This window comes from Taudactylus pleione, unplaced genomic scaffold, assembly GCF_031769625.1.
Source record: "Taudactylus pleione unplaced genomic scaffold, aTauple2 ptg000015l, whole genome shotgun sequence".
NCBI classification, from domain to species: Eukaryota; Metazoa; Chordata; class Amphibia; order Anura; family Myobatrachidae; genus Taudactylus; species Taudactylus pleione.
Genome location: NW_028284417.1, coordinates 16608890 through 16631831, shown reverse-complemented (window position 1 = coordinate 16631831; position 22942 = coordinate 16608890). Strand labels below are relative to the sequence as shown.

Here is a 22942-nt window from a genome sequence, read left to right as displayed (position 1 = left end):
TGTTTCACATAAGTAATTCTTATATAACAATACCTGTTTTCTAACTAACTTATCATTGTTAAATTGTGCGAGTATTTTTGCCAAATTAGTAATATATATTTATTATCAGTAACCGGCCTGTTTTAGCGTTATTATTTGTATATTTTTAGTTCACAAGTTGCCACGGCAACGGGTCACGCCCGTGATGTCATCAGTGGGCGTCTCTGTACTGAACCCAGATGCCGCGGCGTCTGCACGTGGTGTGGTGGAGGGTATGTAAGTACCTTGTTCAAACTGTTTTTGTATCTTGAAAACGATGCATTAAAGCATCGAAACGTTGATGTGAACTACCTGCCTCTGTGATCATTTTGTTTGGAGTGCCGCTGACTACGTTTGTCTATATATATATATATATATATATATATATATATATATATATATACAGGTTGAGTCTCCCATATCCAAAATGCTTGGGACCAGGGGTATTTTGGATATCGGAATATTCCGTATTTTGGAATAATTGCATACCATATTAAAATGTCTTAGGTATAGGGCCCAAATCTAAACACAGAATGCATTTATGATTTATATACACCTTATACACAAAGCCTGAAGGTAATTTTATACAATATTTTCAACAATTTTGTGGCTCAAACAAAGTTTGTGTACATACATGAAATTTATTTATGTGTCATATACACCTTATGCACACAGCCTATAGGTCAATTTATACTTTATTTTTAATAATTGTGTGTCTTAAACAAAGTTTGTGTGCATTGAACCATCAAAAATCAAAGTTTTCACTATGTCAGTCATGCTAAAAATATTCCGTATTTCGGAATATTCCGTATTTCGGAATATTTGGATATGGGATACTCAACCTGTATATATATATATATATATATATATATATATATATATATATATATATATATATATATATATATATATATATATATATATATATATATATTAGGGATTTGCAGGCTCGGATAGGTTCGAGTTTGCACGCCGAGTTCAGATTTTTCTCTCCAAAAAAACGGAACTTAGAAAGAGGCTAAACGTCATCTTGCTTGGACAAACATCATCATTCCGGGACAAAAGTCCAGGAATGGTGATGTTTGTCCATGCAAGATGACGTTTAGCCTCTTTCTGAGTTCCGTTTTTTTGGAGGGAAAAATCCGAACTCGGCGTGCAAACTCGAACCTATCCGAGCCTGCACATCCCTAATATAAATATATATATATATATATATATATATATATATATATATATATACCCAGTGACATTTTTTAATCAATTAAATGGGTTAGGAGACTGCTTCATTATATAATTTCTCATTCTGGGATTGATCAGCATGCAATGTACAATGAAATGAGAAGCAACACAGTGTGTATTGCAATTTCTGTCCTTTTACGGACAAACATAGGTATGCTGGTTTAATACTTAGGGACATATTTATTAAACAATATTTGCGGGATATACCCTTAAAACACACATTTTCATGGGGTACCCACAAATATTATGGATTCTTTGTATTTAACATGGAGGGTCCAGAGCAAATATCTCCAATATCTGCCGTGACCCTTCCATTTTAGACTACAATAGGTTTCAATGGGGGCTGCTATGAAGTCGGATTTAGCATTCTTCCGGAATGCTTGGCCTATGGGCTACCATATCTGGGATTATTTTGGAGGGGGATCCAGAGTCTCCACTGACCCATGTGTTGGCTGACGACCGCACATACAGCCACAGACACCGAACCATAAATCAGAGTGATGGCGTAAGATATCACTCTGCTTTCAGTTCTTCACCGGGACGGGCTTTTATCGGAGTCTATCTACCAGCAAGAGCTCCATACTAAATGCGTGAGATAATGTACATTTTCACGTTGTAAATTTAGGTTTAAAAAATTATCACATCCACATTAATCCAAATTAGGCTATTATGGTAGTGTAAAATAAACACAGCCTTAAACAATGCAATAGTATATACAAATGTTAATCTTTTTCACAAGCTTGCTCAGTATGATGGTAAACCTGTAATGCTAGGAATAAAGAACATTAATGATTTATGAATTTGACATATATATATATATATATATATATATATATAATTATATCATCCTGCATACTAAGCTGGCACACTTTTAGACTTATGCACTAGTTATGTTTTGAAAGGGAGTGTCTGTTAGAGCTTGTTCTCATATATACACTGAGAAAATGTCTGAAGATGCAGGAAACCTTGGGGTGCTTTAGATGTGTCCTGGTGATGCATAATTAAAGTATTTTCAATTGCTTTTCATGTGCCAAGCTTTTACGGATACAAACTATTGTACTGGTAGTGTGTGTTGTAAGCAGAAATAGGTTCTTCTATGTTCTTAAAATAGTTCATCTAACATTACATTTTTAGTGCAATGGTTCCCATTATTGACACTTATTTGACCTATTTTTAATTAGAGATGTGCGGGTTCGGTTTTACTCTGTTCTTTCCCCCAAAATTATCGCAAGTTTGGATTAGTTCGGATTTATCTTATTGGCTATCCAAAACACGTGACAGCCGATAGCCAATAAGATGCCGTTTTTGAGATCCGAACATATCCGAGTAAAACCGAACCACATATCTCCATTTTTAATGCACTTTTCATGTGTGAAAAAAATAGCAGAGAAGTGCACAGGAGTGAGAAGTCCTTAGAGGGTATATCTACTAAAGTACGGGTTTTTAGAAGTGGAGTTTTTGCCCATAGCAACCAATCAGATTCTAGCTATTATCTTCTGGAAGGTGCTAGATAAATGATTAGTAAAATATGATTGGTTGCTATGGGCAACAACTCCACTTCTAAAAATTTGCACTTTAGTACATGTACCCCTAGTCTCAGTACTTTCCTTGTAGCAGACACATAGGAAGAGGATTATTCCATCACAGATACAGTAGCTGGTCTTATCAGAGATTCTGAGATAGTGATAGCATGAGACAGAAGTGTAGACATTCCACTGACTATCTGATCTTTTTATGGACTTTTTTTTTTTTGAGAACATGTGCAAAGAATAGAAGTCTCCCTTCCGAACATCTTTGGCATTGATATAGACAGACTGATACATATATTTTCATGTATAATCACAAATTCCCCTCCTAGAGGAAATAGGATGTTGCTGGATCAGCATGAAAAGCTTGTTATCTTTTTATTTCTTCCTGTTATTTCAGAGTATTTGGCACATACTTGTGTGAAATACAGACAAATAAACCCATTTCTCCATAGAAAATAAATATTTTTAGGCCCCTACAATTAAGCATCTTCACTTGTCCTCTTTATAAGGTTTGATATATCTCCCCCATTATCTACTGTATGGGTAAGATGGTGAAAAAGGCTAACAATTTCTATTAGCCCTAATCCCCCATTTCCCGGTGATAGTGAAACTATACCACAAAAAAACAGGACTGTTCTGCTCCAAGGCTCGTCTATAGGAACCTATGTGTCAGTCACCAGGTTTGCTAGGATGACAGTGAATCTCTTGCTTCAAAGAGGGAAGTCATTTTTTCATTGCTTGTTCAAGATTATCCTAAAATGTAGTTTTGTCTCCAACTTCCAAGCAAAATCCACTGAGAGTGTACATGTGAGAGTAGACAATAAATCTGTGGCAAATTACTATTTTTGTGATACTGTTGCAAGTTACTATGCATGTTTTGCTAATGGGAACCTACTAATGAGATCTTTGACCTTAGGACCACTAAGGACATCAGCAATGTAATTTTTAACGTTAATATTATTTTGATATATGTTTAAAAGTGTTGAAATAATTTGATTGTAAATAAAAAAAATTCACTATAATTACTACATAAGCTAACCTTAAGCTGGCCATACACGGCACACTATATACGTGCCAATCCGGACGATCGGCACGATATAGGTGCTATATTGTGCCGTGTATGGGCACAATATTGTACCTGATGTCGTGCTGCGTGCTCCCGCGGGATCGTACATCGCATCCCCAGATCTTCCCGCAGGTTCATGTGATCTGGGATGCGATGTACGATCCCATTCAGATAGAGGAGGGGGGAGCCGGCATATTGTGCGGTCGCCCTCCATGGTGCATCGCACCGTGTATGGGCACCTTTAGACATGGGTTGTCAAATCTAGGAGACATAGTCAAAAACAAAAACAAACAAACAATAAAGAATAAGAAAGAGCAAGTAACTGTGTACCTGGACAATCCATGTTGCAGTGCAGGGGGGGGGGCAAATATATTTATTGTTTTTGCATGTGGGGTAAATACTGGCTTCTTCTACATGTAGCTCATAAATACTGCACAGCTTTATTTTTACACTGCAATTTATATCTTAGTTTGGTACTTTGGACATATATGTATGGTGCTGCATGCGATATCATGTGATTGGCTGTGCAGCACAAATCGGGCATACACACTGCACGATATGGCCGATTTGTTGTTCCAATATGGCTAAATCGGCCAAATCGCCCTAACTCTAGGCCTGATTCAGATGTGGATTGTATTGCATTGCCGCAGGGAATAGGCCGTGTAATACTGTTCAACTAAATGCAAATGCAAAAGGGAGGTGTCTGTAGTAATTAGATACCTGATGCATGCATCTGCGATCAGAGTGCAGCATCCGTAGACGCTGTCTTGGATCACTGGTCATGATGGTTGCAACTTTGGCCAGGCTGCATAAGCTGATGGAACTGGACAGTCGGATCCAGGAAATCTGCATCTGACGACGCAGATACTGTGCTTGGCACATCTGAAAAGCAGGTGCGATATGCTCTTGCTTTGGAGAACAGTTCTGGTCGCCGCCCCCCCAAACGCCGCAGCATGTCAATCATGCTGTGGCTATGGGGGGGCCTGTGAGCACGCAGGACCACAGAACGAGTCCTGCACCTGCGCAGACCCAAAACCATCGGAGATGTACACAACCCATCAAGTTGTGGACATCTCTTTATAAGGCCCTCTATTCCCAAATCTGAATCAGGCCCTTTATTCCAAAATCTGAATCAGGCCCTTTATTCCAAAATCTGAACCAGGCCCTCTATTTCCAAATCTGAATCAGGCCCTTTATTCCCAAATCTGAATCAGGCCCTTTATTCCCAAACTAAGTTAAATTGACTCATGATAGTCGTGTTTCAAGTTTCTCTTCATGTTTTCCAAGACTTTATCTATCTTTCCTCAAAAATGTTCTGTCTTTCTCACCACTTTAGTCCACATGAGCCAGCTCTGTGGGTACATGTGCACACCCAATATGTGTGCTGTCATTAACCGTGTCCATGCATGCCATTTTTCATTCAAACTGACCTATAGTAGGGGTGGCCAAAGTCCACGCCCAATCATTTGAGAACTGAGGCAGCATCACTAGTAACCCCCTAATCAGCATGTATCACCTAGGTCTAAGGGCAGGGGCGTAACTATACCTACAGGGGCCCCATAGCAAAATTTTTTATGGGCCCCCCTCTCAGCCCGCGGCCCCCAATCTCGTCCCGCTCTTGCCCCCCCCCTGGTCTGAGGCCCCCCCGCCAGTGGCGTAACTTCATCCCAGGTGCCCGGAGGCAAGATAAATGTTGGTGCCCCCCCAAACTAAAATGTACCACCCCCCAGCACCTATGCCAGCCCCAGCTGCCGCCGCCCCCCTTCTGCAGTTCCTTTTATTTAATGTAGTGCTCCCCAGTAATGGTCCCCCTATGCAGTACATCCAGTAGTGAGGCCCCGGTAGTTGCCCCCAGTAGTGAGGCCCCTTGTAGTTGCCCCCCAGTAGTGAGTCCCCTGTAGTTGCCCCCAGTAGTGAGGCCCCTGTAGTTGCCCCCAGTAGTGAGGCCCCTGTAGTTGCCCCAGTAGTGAGCAACCTTGTAGTTGCCCCCAGTAGTGAGGCCCCTGTAGTTACCCCCAGTAGTGAGGCCCCTGTAGTTACCCCCAGTAGTGAGCACCCTGTAGTTGCCCCCAGTAGTGAGGCCCCTGTAGTTACCCTCAGTAGTGAGGCCCCTGTAGTTACCCCCAGTAGTGAGGCCCCTGTAGTTACCCCCAGTAGTAGGCCCCTGTAGTTGCCCCCAGTAGTGAGGCCCCTGTAGTTGCCCCCAGTAGTGAGGCCCCTGTAGTTGCCCCCAGTAGTGAGCCCCTGTAGTTGCCCCCAGTAGTGAGCCCCTGTAGTTGCCACCAGTAGTAGGCCCCTGTAGTTGCCCCCAGTAGTGAGGCTCCTGTAGTTGCCCCCAGTAGTAGGCCCCTGTAGTTGCCCCCAGTAGTGAGCCCCTGTAGTTGCCCCCAGTAGTGAGCCCCTGTAGTTGCCCCCAGTAGTGAGCCCCTGTAGTGAGCCCCTGTAGTTGCCCCCAGTAGTAGGCTCCTGTAGTTGTCCCCAGTAGTGATAGCCCCCACCGTGCGCGCACACACACAAAACAAAACAAACAAACAACTTACCTTATCCCCGCTCCAGTGCTGCTGCTGTCCATCCCCGGCGTCCGCTCCTCGGTACTATGGGAGTGACGTCATTACGTCACTCCCATAGTGCACTGCGGGACCCGGAAGACGGAGGGAGCTCCGTCCTCCGGCTACCGCCAGGAGGATAGGAGCTGTGCGCCCGCTGGTAACACACTCAGCGGGCGCCCGGCAAATGGAGGGTGCAGGGGTGCGACCGCACCCCTTGCACCCTCCGTAGTTACGCCAATGGAGGTGGAGCGCCGATCAGCGGCGCTCCTTCTCCATGCAGCTCCCGGAGCAGGTAAGTGCAGTAGAGGGGTTTGAGGAGGGTGCGGAGGGAAGGGCAGCGGACAGCGGCCTGGCACCGTAGGTGCAGGGGGAAGGCCGGGCCCCGGGTTGGTCCGGGCCCCATAGCAGCCGCACCCCCTGCACCCACGGTAGTTACGCCACATATTACAGAGAGAGATGGTAGGAGTTCTATCGCCTTTCTATATAGCCTTGGCTATACTTACTACATCTTTCCAAAAGATAACAACGTTTACACATTGCACTTGCGTGCATCAGTTGAGCTAGGATGACATGGATGAATTTGTTTTCTTCCAGCAGAGCATGCTGCAAGGCGAAAACTATCAGATACACGTGTGCTGTATAAAAGGGCAAAGAGCAAGTGAAAGATAGGTGGACTGCTGTTACAAAGGTAAATTCACTGAGTACTGTACAGAAGTGAAGAGTTGGGATGGGTGTACAGAAACTCTCACATATAGAGTAACTATACTGGTTGGTTGGTACTTTATCTTCGTTCACTTTATCTCCACCAAGGCTTAGTAAATAGACCCCTAAGCCTCTGGAAGACTGTTGGGGACAGAGGGTCTAATTCAGACCCGCTCGCGAGCGCTGAGTGCTCGCAAGCGGGTCGATGGTACCCTAGTGCGCATACGCATGACGGAGGGAGCTCCGTCGTGCGCATGCGCGAGACCCGCATAGCGACAGCCAAGCTGTCGCTATGGGTCCCGCACCAAAGGGGGCGTGCTGTTGATGGTGAGGACAGCACGCCCCCTTTGGTGGGCGTGCCGGGGGCGTTGCTGCCCAGACGGAGGCGTTCCCATGGGAACGCCTACCGTCTGGGGCCGGCCCCACTGACATCACTAGTGATGTCAGTGGGAGTGCTTTTGGCTCTGATAGAGGGTCTACCGCAGGGTCTCGGCACAAGCCCGATGGTCGCGATGGTCTTGACCATCGCGACCATCTTTTTGGCTGCTTGCATAAGCTGTGGTTCACCCACAGCTATGCGAGCGGCCGGGAGGCCGCTCTAATTTTAGGTAGCAGGGCCCTGATTCAGAGCGAGCGCTCTGGTCAAAGCGTCCGGCTCTGAATCAGGCCCAGAGTTAGATGGGATGTAGTCACGATGCAGGCGGACGGGATGCTGGACGTCGATATACCGACGCCGGAATCCCGAAGAGGATGAAGATGCCGATGTCGGCATCCCGACCGCCAGCATCTGAAAGGTGAGTATGCGGCTATGCGGCTTAGCGGGGATGGGGGGTTAGGTTTAGGCACCCCTGGAGGGAGATTAAGGTTAGGCACCCTAAGGGGGAGGTTAGGGTTAGGCTACAGTGAGGGGGGTTAGAGTTAGACACCCCGGGGCAGGTTAGGGTTACGCACCACTGGGGGATACTTAGGGTTCGTGGGGGACAGGAGGAGGGTAAGTATACTTACCAGCACCTGTCGGGATTTTGCAGATCGGGATGCCTCTGTTGGTCTTCTGACCGCCGGCATCCCGTCCGGGTTAGATATACCCATTCCGAGTTAGACAATTTAGCTGTTTCAAATGAGGGGGCTAATTAGGCATTTTCCCACATCATTAATCATAGATCCTGGTTATTGGAGTCCCTAAAAGAACTTCTGCCTGAACTATTGTTCCAAAGAGTGGAGTATATTCATTTATGATGATCGTAAAATTGCCTGTGTCATTGTCATCCTATCTCCCAAACACACTTACATTAAATCAATATCATCCACAGTAATAGGCCTCCTTTCCAACTAGACTGTCATTAAATGATTAACCCTCAGACAAAGGGAGAGATGTATCAAGCCTTGGAGAGAAATAAAGTGGAGAGAGATAAAGCACCAACCAATTAGCTCCTAACTGTCATTTTTTCAAAAACAGCCTGTTAACTGACAGGAGCTGATTAGTTGGTATTTAATCTCTAATTAATTAGTCTCTTCACCTAATTTTCACTTGCTGTAAAATTCCCAAAACTGTCCTGCCGCAGAATAATATGAGGTGTTGCTTACCTCATAGCTAATTGGTAAAAAAGAAGAAAAAGGAATTCTGCGCTGGAGTGTATGGTTTAAATCAACATATCATTTTATTACAAACACATGTTAATCTGTATGTACATATTATAAAAGATAAAAATGATAAAACATTGAAAATATTAAAAACAAACAAATGACTAGTGCAAATTATCCATATAATAATAGTTACAATTATTGAGATAAGTCAAACACTGTATATATGAATAATAGCATTAAGTTGTCGCAGTAGGCAACTACATAGATTCCGGAATATATAAAAAATTAGTCTGATTCATACACTTAAGAAAGTACCCCCCAAAAAATAACCTGGTGTGTATAACTGACTTATTTTATGACTTGTAGTTCTTCTTGAGTGCATGTAAGATAAACACTAGTCAGTTTTAAGATACCACAATATTACCTCCGGTGTAAGTGCCGATGGATAAGTGTTCCCCAGATCACAGGAACCGAGAGTCCCTACAGCGTGTTCAGGGTCTCAATCGGATAAGAGGGGCGTCCCCCTCACAGGTCAGCAATACCTGTGTCTGGCTTGGTGGAGAAGTATCCTGGACCTCTATTGATGGCAGTAAGGCTTACTTGCAAAAAGCCGCTCCTGGGTCACACTTCTCACTCCAATATGTACAGATCTCCGTTAGCCACGATATCCGACTTGGAGATAAGGAGGTCGCAGTGTTCAGAAGATATTTGTCAGGAACAACAACGCGTTTCTGTCACTCCTGTGACCTTTTTCAAGTATTTATCTTACACGCACTCAAGAAGAACTACAAGTCATAAAATAAGACTGATATACACACCGTTTTTTGGGGGGGGTTTTGGACTTTCTTAAGTGTATGAATCAGACAAATTTTTGATATATTCCGAAATCTATGAAGTTGCCTACTGCGACAACTTAATGCTACTATTCAAACATACAGTGTTTGACTTATCTCAAAAATGTTAACTGTTGTTATATGGATAATTTGCACTAGTCATTTGTTTTTTTTTTTATATTTTACATTTTTTATTTTTATCTTTTATAATATGTACATATAGATTAACTTGTGTTTGCAATAAAATTATATGTTGATTTAAACCATACACTCCAGCGCAGAATTCCTGGTATTTAATCTCTCTCCACTTTATCTCTCACCAATGCTTAATACATCTCCCCCAAAGACCTTACATTTCATGATTAGACCCTACAATATATTATAAGCCTCCACTAACCTCGCATTACATTGATAACTGTGACCCAAAGTGTGAGCCAGTATAAAATTAATTTACCCCATTGCTTGTTAAATTATGTTAAAAGTTCTCAAATTACTGTACGATAATAGCCCTCACTCATTCCCACATTACAATAACCTGCAGGGGGGCATCCACTACACGATTTTAGCAGGCGATTGAACAATAACAACGTCGTTATCGTTCAATCGTTTAAAAATCGTTTATAAATCGTGCAGTGTTTGGTCGTTAACGATCAACGATGCGCGCTCCCGCTGGTCGTTTGATCGTCTCGTCAGTCGACTGAGCATGCATGTCAATTTCACTTGATCTATTAAAGCTAGTTTGCAAATCGTTCAGACTGAAAGATAAAATTTCAAGGGAAAAAATCAAGGGAATATCGTTTAGAGATTGGACAGGGAGTAGATCGTCTAGTGGATGTTAATATCCATACTACTGTACATTAAATCAATTCTCCACCCCCCACATTATATTAATACGCCATCATGTTCTTTACCTTCTAGGCTACTCCACATAAGACTGCTGTAGGAGTCAAATCGCCTCCCGCAATTAGGCCACGTCCCCGATAGGTTCCGACTTCAGGGCTAATTGTATTAGCCCAGGGGATCAATTAGCCGGTGTTAGGGTACCGATGATAATTGAATTCCCACCTTAGAAGTGGAACCATGTTTTGGTTCCTAATTCAACATCAATTATATGGAGTCCATATTTTCTTTAACAAAATGTATTATGTATTCTGGAATTATTGTTACATTGTATGCACAGAAGTTTGATGATTTATCCAATATTTTTACATTCTTTATTAAGATTTTAAAAGTATATTTAAATATTTCTATATAACAAAGTCTAAAAAACTGTTATTACTTTCTCAACTGTCGTAGCTTTGGACGCTACAGACACGCCCTGTCCCCCTATGTGCGATGCTATGCGCAAAGGGGGCGGTACAGCACAGGGTGCTGTTAAGTCCTGTTACAGCCCTGGTTATCAATGTATATGTGCAAACAGTAAATACAATAAGAAGAAAATAAATAAACAAGTATAAGCTCAGAAAATCAAACTATAGTATTGAAACCATGAGCTTAGTCATATCAATCAGGAAGAAGCAATATTTAGTAGATACTAGCATTGCTTTAAATATTTATCAAAATAGTGATAAATGCCCCGATATCTAACGTCCCTATTTAATGCGTTTCAAAATTATTTATAATTTCTCCATAGCTGTTACAGCTGCTCTGATAAGCAGCTGTGCCAACAAAGCCTAACACACTTTTGCAGTTAATTGTAAGAGCAAACGTTTACACTGCTGGATTGCGTCCCAGAAGTGTTACTGCATGCGCAACGTTAACTGTATTCAAGCAATTCAAAGTCAGACTACTAGTTAAGGCGGGACACTAGAAAGAAGATTCATCCAATGCATGATGCAGAGCAAAATCGTAGAGGCTACTTAAAAACTCTATCGTCATGAACAGCTTCTGAAGTCCTGCCTGGCCGTTCAAGTAAGATTGAAAGACTTCTGTCTCCAGTGACTCTTTCCACATGATCAAGGGAACTGGAGACAAGTAAAAATGGGTGCATGATTACCATGGAACACCTGAGCCGGGTTTGAACTCTGGAAACATGGACCAGAGAAATTGACTTCTTCTGGACACCTGAACTGGATATGGACTTTTTATGGTCACCTGGATTGGATCTGGACTTTCTATGGCCACCTGGACTGGATCTGGACTTTCTATGATCACCTGGACTGGATCTGGATGCATGAAATAGAGCTGTTGACTCTCTCTGGACACTTGGACTGGATTTGGACTCCATTTGTCGCAACTATGTCTTTTAGAATGTCTCTCTCTCTCTCTCTCTCCCCCTCTCTCTCTCGTATTATTTGTAACTTTTATGTATAAAGCACCACAAAGGGCTCAATCCAATTAAGAGCAAGTTTGTTTCATGAAACACACATATTGCACAAATGTGCGCAGCTAAGAAATGTGAGATCCAATTAGAAATGCCAATTCACAGGTGTCACGTCAAGTCTGCGGTTTAATAGAGGAGGGGACCCGTGTCGTGTGCAGACTATTCTGTGTGGGCCCATACTCTTTGTGGTGCAGTAGACTCTGGCATTGTGCTCGCATGCGCAGGTCTCCAGTAGCATGGTGTCTGCATCATGGCCCTGGAGACACCTCTACTGCGCATGTGCAAGACTCTGGAGAGGTAAATATTAATAATGGGTGCAGGGTGTGCGGTCTGGGCCCCCCTGTTCACAGGGGCCCGTGTGCACCACACACCCTGCACCTATTATATATACACTAATGCGTACATGGTATACATAGAGAACAGCAACAGGGTATCAGAGCACTCATACCATAAATTACGGGAGAACAAAGCATAGTTACATAGCATAAGTACCAAACATTAATATCACACCACAGACTGGTAGACGGCAAGGGTAGGGCAAAGAGAGCAGATGCATATACTGGTGAGCTGCTACCGTACCCCTTACATACTTAGTATTTTTTAAGGTTATCTTTAACCACTTAATTGATTATTTGTTACCAGCAAAACGGGTCAGAAATTGTCGTCTGTTTTTTTATTTATTTAATATAGTTCAAAATCTTTAAAAATCTTTAATAAAAAAAAAAATGCTTAGGGTGTGTCTCGCATCACCCTCGTGTCCATAGGCCCCCTTTATAAAATCACTTTCCACCCCTCATTACTTGTGTAATTTTTTTATTACTATTTGAAGCCACACCCATCCCTCCAGATTTTACCTCTCCTTAAAACCCACATACACCCCCTCCCACTCCCTTACTCCCCAGAACCATATACCACCCGGCCACCTCTTCCCCGCACCCACATGCAGAGCGCAGCTGTGATTTTGTCATAGAGATGGCCATTGGTGGGTTAGCCATTAATGTTTACCATCAGGGGGGGACCGCCTGGACTTGAGTCCCGGGCCCGGACACTCAGGGGGCCTGCCCCCACCCCCAACCACCCGAAATGCTGGCGCACATAGCAGAGACTAGTAACTGACATGCCCAGACCAGTGATGCCCTCCCGCGCCGCTTCCTACCAATGCTGGACACTCGGGGGGCCTAACCCTCCTAGTACTGCCTGTTGCCCGGCTGCCCGTGCCCGCTACTTCTATCACTTTAAGAGTGTGCCGCCCACTGCTACCACACCCCCGCACAGTAGAAGTGTCTTGTCGTGAGTCACTTCTCACTCCCAGAGTCGCTCTCCAGCTCCGCCTCCTACTTATATCGCAGCTGGCCCATACAGTAAAGTTTTTTCTTGTTAGAAGGCCGCGGCGTGACGTCATGTCATGCCGCTCCACTGAATGTGAGCCGTGGTGCCGGTGTGTGAGGATGACTGACTGAGGAGCAGCCAGAACAGCGATAACTAAGGTAAGTGTTTGGAGTTGTGGGGGGGCCGGGGTTGCGGGGCCCTGACTATTTTGTGTGTCCCGGGCCCCATATTTACTGATGGCAGCCCTGTTTACCATCGATGGTTAACATTGATGGTGTAAAACAATTATGAAACCATCGATAGTTTCACCCATCAATGGCCATCCCTACTTTGTCAGGGGAAACTGATGATCAGTCCTCCCTGCTGATTGAGGCAGGCTTGAGTCTTCCCCTGGGCAGCTGCTTTCTGCAGCCGCCGGGTATATGCAGGGGGAGGCCAGCGCTGGTTTCCACCGGCAGCTCAGCTCTCTGGAGCTGCTGGAGTATAAACAGGGGGGGCGTGCTACCTTCACCAGCGGCTGCTGCTCTCTGCAGTCGCCGGGTAAATGCAGGGGCGAGGGCAGACTGGCTTCCCCGGTGGCTTGGCTCTCTGGAGCCGCCGGGGTATAAACAGGGAGGGGAGCTGCACTAGCTTTCCCGGCGGCTGCTGCTCTCAGTGGCCGCAGGGGTATACACAGGAGGAGACAGGGACAGCGCTGGTTCACTACCACGTTATGTAACAAGGATTTTGCAAAGGACAGCACTCCCGATAAGAGCTGTCCTTTGCGATGCTGCTGGGCAGAGGGACTTCCGAGTTGAACACCCAAAAGTCCTTCTGCGCTTGCCGCAACCACGGGGGCTCATGGGAGGAATCCGATCGGAACCCTCCCAGCCAGGAGCGTCCCGTTAAGAAGCCATAGGTGAAGGTGGCGTTACCTAGCGATGCGAAGCAGCAGAATGCTTAGTACATTCGGGGAATGTGGTGAAACCCCCGAAAACAGCATTTTCTGGGGTTTTAACGCATTTTTCCCTTTAGTACATCCCGCCCATACAGCCTGGTGTGGTCGCATCTGATGCCAGGCAAGTGGTTAAGGTAGCTTAGCCTTTATCTATGGCAGCGCCCTGTCTGACAGCTCTCTTTTACTATGGTAGCTTATTCTATTTTAATGGCAACTCTCTTTCTCTGTCTGTATTCCTCCATAGGAGTTCTCTCTTGTCTGCAATCGCTCTACTCCTTACAGTACTGCCTGGCATGCTTAACAGTATGTTCCCTGATCTAGCTACCTTTACTCTCAGAGCAGCATTCCTGGCAAGTGTCTAATGTCCTCTTTCTAGCACCTTCACAGTAATAGCTGAGCCTTCTTCCCCGGCTGCACTCCTGTGCTACCTTCCTATTCAGGTGTTACAGATATATCTTACAGACTGTTACAGAAAAGAATGGATGATCCAAATATTTTTTGCCAACTTTTTTTTATTCACTTGATAATGATGCATGGATACTTGAAAGGTTGATTTTAATTATTTGTTCAGCCAAGATGATTAATCCAATATCATAATGCTGTGCTTGAGATGAAAAAATAAACAAGCAAATTGAATTACAGGATGTCACGTCTGTAGAAGCTATGGGAACCTACATGAGGCACATCATCATTCACAGACAAAATGGTTTTGAACTGCCTGAAACATATAACTGTCACAGGGATCACTGATCCTTTTGATAACCATTGCTATTAGTTCACATCAATATGATTATTATTATATATTTTTTTTCTTTCTTTTTTCTTTTTTTAACTCATATCAGTTTAGCCAGGTTTAAGTTTGAACAGGCAGGAGTAGTTGACATAGGGATCATTATTGTTGCATAACATAAGTCGCACATATAATACACAGCAGCACGATTCCAGAACAACAGTTCAAGCTACATGGCAAGCAAAATACAGACTGATTTATTTGCCAAGGTACAAAAATTATTTACTATGTTCATTACTTGTTGTGTCCCCATGGAACTCGGTAGCGTGGTCTACGTTCCCAGCACAGGGCTGATCTCTATGGAAATAAAATTATTGCAGATCACTCCACTTATATTTCAGTTTAGCTTTCAGCTTAATAGTGCTAATGAAAAACTGCTGAGATAACAATGCAGCCAAGGCACTGTAAAACTTTACAGCATAGACTATGCATCAATAAATGAAAGAGAACCTTGCATACTGTACATAAGCAAGAGCTTCTAATCTTGTTGTCAGTGACTCAGCACTTCCCTCCTCCTGTCCTGTCCCCTAGTGTCCCACAGATACTGTCAGCTGATCCTCACAGTTCCAGCACCAACTGCACTCACACATCACCCAAACACACACCTAGCAGTTCAACAACTCACAAATACAAAGGACCAGTCAAATCAATTTTCTATTTAATCACAACAAAACAATTTAATAAATTAGCCTTTTATCTGGATCAATACCAGCCATGTCTTCTTTGGTGACAAAACAGGATCATCACGTGGAGGAGCAGAATGGCAGCCAGACTTTTCTGTACACCAAGAAGAGGGGCTATGATATAACCCGTGACCCACATCTCAACAAGGTACTGAGGGCTCCTAGCTAAAGGCAAATGGCATTGGTACAATACTGCAGGCCCAGTAGCATATACAGTATTCCAGTATCCGCTCCAGTTATACCTGAGCTTGCATTGTACTGACCTGCTGCAGAAGTATGTCTCATAATAGATTTGTGTAGTTACAGGAGATGCTCATTATTTCTCTGACATGTTTATGTTTCCTATTATCAATTGTAAGATCACATGTACTGAAGCGGAAACAGCAATCTGTTATTCATTACACATATTGTTTTAAACATTTATGAATTGAAAAGTATGTTTCAAGTGTTTAGAATGCATCCAACATTATGGTAAGCCTCTGTAATAATGTGGCTTTTTATGGTCATATGCTCATTGGCATTTTACAGGCGTACTAAAAACCCATGTAAAATGCTAAGGTGTTTGGTATGCGTTTTGCTGGTGTTTTAGCTAGGCTTTGTTACAGGAAAAAAGCCACAGCAACACAAAGAAATAATGTCAGACCTGTTTATGTGCATTCTGGTTTTTAAAAAATGCCTGTGGACATGAGGCCTAATACTGTACATTTGTCTTACATGCCAAAAACCTGACAGTAACGGATACAAGTGTGTTTTTGGGAACATGTATTTTTCTGTATTTATCTTTGACACGTGTTCATGTGGAATGGCAATATATTTTTCATATGGTGCAAACGGGACAATGCAGTGTGTTTGGACGTAGCCGCCATGTGAAAATATACTAATACAGCAGGAGGCGTCTGAGGAGAGGACAGCATCACAGATCCAAGTGCTGCATCCTAAGAGGCAGCATCAGATCATCTGCAAACCCATAGGCCATCTAAGTAACACTGAGGTTACTCAGATTGGCCCTTGCAACCCCGTAGCCAAGGCCTCGTTTTCTGGGAAGTCTGCATCCCAGAAAACGAGGGTGACACGTCCCTGTATTCTGAAACAGAGGCCGACACTGTCCTCACCCCACCCCCAAATGAGTGCAGCCTGTCAGTCAGGCTGCGGCTCAGGGGGCACTGCGTGCAACGCAGAACCTGTTCTGCGGAGATGGTTTGCATACATCTCTAAATGAGGCACAATTTTCCTAATGGCCGCATGTATTTTTAATGATGTTTTCATGCATTCATTCACATGTGGCGAGCTTGTGACAGCGTTTTTCAACCACTGTGCTGTGGGACACTAGTGTGCCGCGAGCTGTTGTCAGGTGTGCCACAAGGTCAGTGCAGTCAGAGTTGAATTTGCTGGTACTTCTGGCCTTGGCAGGGTTGGGCTCTTCAAGGAGGCCAATGTGATTTATGTTTTGTTTTTTTTCTGTGGGGGCCAGCCAATGTGATTGTTTTTTTTTCCTGTGGGGCCAATGTGTGCATTTGTTTTCCTTCTGTGGAGACCATTTTGTTTTATTTTTTTTACTGTGGGGCCCAGTGTGTTTGTTTTTGTTCTGTGGGGGCCATTGCGTTTTATTTTTTTCTGTGGGGGCCAATGTCTGTTCTTTTTCCTGTGGGGGGCCAATTTGTGAGTGTTTTTTTCCCATGAGGGCCAATGTGTGAGTTTTTTTTCCCTGAGGGACTGATGGTGTGCCTGAGGGCTCTATTTATTAACATTATTTTTACTAAAATAAAGTGAAAAAGGGTGTTTTCACACCCTTTTCACATTATTTTAGTTTCACCTGTAGTTATTACAGGGCAATTGGAGTAGAATTAGTAAAATTCTACTCCAACCCCCAGTATCACTTATTTTTAGTAAAGCAGATCGCATTTCCCATAATTGTAATGGGAAATGTGATCCGACCTAAGTTACTAAAAATAAACTGTAAAAAAATACCGGGGGAAGCCCTGTAATAATAACGCCACCTGGAGGTGGCGTGATCCAGGGTCTCCCCCGGTTACCGGGCTCCCACTCTGCTCTAACGGGGAGAGCAGAGGCGGGAGCCGGTACCTGTAATCAGCTATGTGGTCTAAGCAGACCACAAGCTGATTACTGTAAAAAAAAGAAAAAAAAAATTAAACATTTTTTTTTTTACTTACCTGAATCCAGGGACCGGTGATCGGGCCTCCGGTGATGGCTCCTCTCCGGTCAGCTGGTCTCCCATAGTACACTGGGGCCCGGTCATCAGGTGATCGGGCCCCAGTGCAGTATGGGAGATCACCTGATCGGGAAGCCCGGAGAAGATCACCGGAGGCCAGGAGGATGCAGGTAAGTGTAATGAAGGGAGGGGGGGTCGCAGGGGGGGGGGAGGGGGGGTCGCGGGGGTCCGCGATCGTGGGGGGGGTAGTAGCGGTGGTCGGTCGGCGAATGCCCGGGCTCTTAGTCGCGGTATTTTTTCCGAAAATACCGCGACTAGAGTGCGGATGGGATCCGCAGGGACAGAGCTTTATCGCAAGCTCTGTCCCAGCAAGGGATTTATAGTAAATCCCTGTGATATTGCCTGAATTCGCAATGCGAATTCACTCGGTAATATCACACTACAATCCGCATTCAATATGCGGATTGTAGTAAATAGAGCCCTTAGTACTTTTAAAAACCTTGTTCGGTGTCCCGCGAGTTGAAAAAGGTTGAAAACCACTGGCTGATGACATTTCATTACAGTTCAGTACCAAATTTCCAATCAAATAAAAAAGTAATGGTAGGTACAAAAGTAAGAGTGCCCCATTGCAGTAGTTTTAGAGGGAAGAGAGGGCAATTAAATATGTATTTTATATAAGAAAACATGCTAAAAAAGAAAATGCACTTAATAAACATGTATATTGGGCCTGATTCAGAGATGGTCACATTGCCGATGATTATGAAGTTCAGCGATTACCTATGGTCTGGACACTGAGTCACACTGCACATGCACCAAGTTTCATTACCCTCAGCAGTCACAGCGAGGATTTTTACGTAGTGTGATTGCAAGTCAGGGACCGATTGTGCGCGGTTACGGGGGAGAGGCGGCTCAAATGCAGGGAGTTGCCACCATTGTAGGGGTGGGTCTCAGATTGCGATCCCGTATGCAGATAATATGGCTCTGGCATCTCAGTAAAGGTGTGGTTACTCACACTTTTGATAATCGACTGATTGCATCCATTGCTGCGTCTTTGTACACAGTTGCTTGGATTTACGATGCGCGAATTCACAGCAGCAGCATTAGTATCCATTTCTGAATCAGACCCATCGCTCATTGTTTCTGCTAGCAATAAGGTGCCGATATATTTGCATGTGCTTTCTATAATAATTTTATATGTACAAAATAATTAAGTACTATAAATATAGGACTTCTATTTGACATCACAAATTACAACCTGATGCAAGTGTTGGAAAGTTAAGGCAAAAAACATGCACCTGCTAATGATGGACAATGACGCTATTGTAAATAAAATGCATTTTTAAATAGGTATTATGTGCTATTTCTGACTGATTTTTTTTTTCTGACAGTTACATAACCACATTACCTATCACTACTAAAACCCAAATGTATAAATGTCTGCATAAACTTAAGCTGGGTACACACCATAGTTGCCTACCTTTGATTTCTCTTCCCCAGGAGATTTCCGGGGAGGAGAAGCAATTGAGTTGCGACGGGGGCGGGGCCTAACGGTTTGCGTCATTTAGCCCCTTAGCTGTAAATTACAGCGATTTGCGCACATTTATGTAGGGGGCGGGGCTAAATGACGCAATTTATTAAGAATCATGTCATTAAGCGCCGCCCCCTACATTGGGACCCGCGATCGCTGCGGAAATTCTCCCCATTCTACCCACTTCACTAGGAAGTGGGCAGAATGTGGGAGAAGTGCCTACCCTTCCGGGGGTGTGGGGGGTTACCCGAAAAATCGGGAGCCTCCCACGAAAACCAGGAGAGTAGGCATGTATGGTACACACTATGCGATTCTCGGGCTGACATGGCTATATATGTCATATAGGGTCAATAATTGTGCAGTGCGTATGCAGCACCACACTATGGGGTCTATTTACTAAGCAGTGTTAGGAGACAGAGGCCCTGATTCAGGGCCGTCCCTGCTCCTTTTTGGAACGGCCTCCTGGCCGCTCGCATAGCTGTGGGTGACCACACACAGCTATAGCGAGCGGCCAAAATGATGGTCGTGATGGTCAAGACCATCGCGACCATCGGGCTTGCGACGAAACCCTGCGGTAGGGTCTCGCTGCCGCAAGCCCAGGAGTGCTTTTGGCTCTATCAGAGCCAAAAGCACTCCCACTGACATCACTAGTGATCACTAGTGATGTCAGTGGGGCCGGACCCAGACGGTAGGCGTTCCCATGGGAACGCCTCTGTCTGGGCAGCCACGCCCCCGGCACGCCCACCAAAGGGGGCGTGCTGTCAATCACCATCGACAGCACGCCCCCTTTGGTGCGAGAACCTTAACGACGGCTTGGACGTCGTTATTCGGGTCTCGGGCATGCGCACGACGGAGCCGCCTCCGTCATGCGCATGCGCACTTGGGCACCATCGACCCGCTTGCGAGCGGGTCAGAATCAGGCCCAGAGTGAAAAGTGATAAAGTGCCAGCCACTCAGCTCCCAACTGTCATTTTTCAAACACAGCCTGTGAGATGGCAGTTAGGAGCGGATTGGCTGGCACCTCATCACTTTTCACTCTGTCTCCTAACACTGCTTAGTAAATAGACCCCAGTATATCGGTTCCCGATATAGAGTGTGCTGCACATTCTATATTGGTCCTGTCAGGCATTGTTCGGAATGTGTGGTGTGTACAGAGATCAGCCCCATCCTTTATATATATATAAAAAAATAATCTCAATGATTTTAAGTGTAGGCGATCATTTGAAATAAATCAATTATTGTGTAGTGTGTCCGCTCCACTTCTGGTATTATTGGGAACATTTTGGTCGTCCGAATTTGTCTAATCATTGTCAAATCTGTCAGTTATGTACGATGATCCCCTAATGCTGGATACACACTGATATGACAGATCGGTCAGCAGACCGACCTGCCGTCACCGCGGCCAATTGGTAAGCTATACACACTTACCAATCGGTCGCTTGATAGTTGATATGTCTGTGCTGACTTCACAACTGGATGGGGATTTAAATTTACCTGTCCAGTTGAGATGTCAGTGTCGACTGTCCCTGCAGCAAGTGTTCTGGCGGTCGGCGGGTTGCCCTTTCAAACATGCAGATGCACCAATATATCTTTCAATTATATTGACTGTGCTGCAAGGCCGACCTGATATATCTGTGAACGACGTCCTTCACAGACATATTGGGTATGCACACCCGCCAATGCGCTACCGACATATAATTCGCCGGTCGAACGAACGATATATCGTCAAGTGTGTACTCGACATTACACAGCTTAATTGAATACCCAGCGATGTCATCAAAGTAATTTGGAAATTCAAAATAATAAGTGGCTTTTGTGTGTATTATAACTATACCTGGACATGCTCTCTGATATTGACGTGGAATCAGGGGCGGATCTAGACTCTTGCTTTAGGGGGGGCGGTGCGTGTGTGTATATGCAGTGGTGCAAGGATGTGTTTGCTACCGCGTCGGCGATCCGTCCATCATCATGGATCCCAATGGGGGCCCAGGGAGTGAGGTACGTGTCGCCTGGGTCCTCAAACTCCTCATTAATCCGGTTTTAGTCACCTGTAGGAGGGGGACCTTGTGTGTCATATCAGGGACGGGCTAGACCAAGTAGAGCCCAGGGCGAAAATTCCTTTTGGTGCCCCACTTAAAAGGACAAAAAAATCAATACTGTATTTGTGTGTACTAAATAAAAACTCACCTTACCTATATGGTGGTTTCTCGGCAATGGGGAACCTCTGAAGAAATTCATCCTTCGTGGGCAGACAATGGGCCTGATTCAGAGCCGCTCGTAAGCGGCTGCTCGTTCGCTCCGAGCGATGTTTGCCCAACTGCACATGCGTACGGATTTTAATACGCATGCGCGAACCAGTCAGTGCGGCCGAAAATCGTTTGTTCGCTAAATAGCGAATGCCTGCTATTTTGAGTGACAGAATGAGGCGTATGTGGGTGGTAACAGGGGAAGGTGCTTGAAAACGGGGAGTGGAGATCCGAACGCAGGCGTGCTTAAAGGTCAAAACGGGCGTTTTAAGGGTGTGCAGAATTAATACAGCAGCGTCATTGACCACGTCACTGGGTTATTTTATAGCCAGAACTGCTCGCAAGATTGTGGTAGCAAAAACCAACCACAAGAATAGCGAGCAGTTCATACGCTGGTCGATGTACTTGATTAATCTAATAAATAGCGGACATGAGGTAGGATGCGAGCGGCCAGGGGGTGTATTTTTTCAAAAAACGACCGCAAGTTTTGTTCGCTCGTTCAGACATAGAGGCGTGAACAGACCGCAAAGAGCGAACGGTTCATTTGAATAGCCACCCCTATTTTGTGGACGCACGACCGCAAATAGCGTCCGGCTCTGAATCAGGCCCAATGTCCACAATCAGTAGTCACTATTCAAATTGAAGATCACAAGGTCCGGAAGATGCCGGTTTGCATAGGAATATAACCAATATCATCATCGTACAACAGAAGTTCAACCAGAAATGTGCCCCGTGTCCCCTCCAGCCTCCTGTCCCATGTTCCGTCCAGCTTCCACCCCTCTATGTCCCCTCCTGTCCCGTCATTCCAGCTTCCAGTCCTCTGTGTACCCTCCAGCCCCCCATCATTCCAGCCTCCAACCACTTGTCATTCCAGCCATTCAGCCCTGTGTCCCCTCCAGCCTCCTGTCCCCTCCAGCCCCTCATCATTCCAGCCTTCAGCCCTCTGTGTCCCCTCCAGCCACCTGTCATTCCAGCCTCCTGTCGCCTCATCATTCCAGCCTTCAGTCCTCTGTGTCCCCTCCAGCCCCCTGTCATTCAGCTTTCAGCCAGCTGTGTCCCCTCTAGCCACCTGTCATTCCAGCGTTCAGCCCCGTGTCCCTTCCAGCCCCACAACATTCCTGTTGCCTCCTGTCTCCCCTCCAGGCCCGTCATCCTGTCTCCCCTCCAGGCCCGTCATCCTGTCTCCCCTCCAGGCCCCTGTCATTCCAGCCTCCAGCCCCGAGTAACCTCAACAACCAACCAGCTCTCCGGCCCCCTCCAACTTACCTTCATTTCGGCAGCTGGGCTGCTTCTTTTTCTTTGACGTCCTGCTGCTCTAACCACAGCAGCCAGTGTAGTGTGCGCTGCCTGCTCCTCAGGCTCTTCCTGAGCACTTGTCCCTGCAGAGAGCCGGCTGGATCAAGGGGGCGTGGCCTA

At 45.1% G+C, this 22942-nt stretch overlaps 1 protein-coding gene across 2 annotated transcripts in view; it reads left to right on the top strand.

Annotated features, from left to right (window-relative positions):
• The window catches only part of ME1 (malic enzyme 1), a 420748-nt gene that overhangs the window by 5712 nt on the left and 392094 nt on the right, over nucleotides 1–22942 (top strand). Inside the window, exon 1 of one of the 2 annotated variants that reach the window (XM_088471856.1) lies at nucleotides 15475–15730. The exons of the other annotated variant lie outside the window; for it this stretch is intronic. Coding sequence (XP_088327982.1) covers nucleotides 15614–15730 — 117 coding nt within the window. The 5' untranslated portion in view covers nucleotides 15475–15613. Of the gene's footprint in view, nucleotides 1–15474; nucleotides 15731–22942 lie in introns of those variants that run through there. 2 annotated transcript variants of the gene reach the window in all.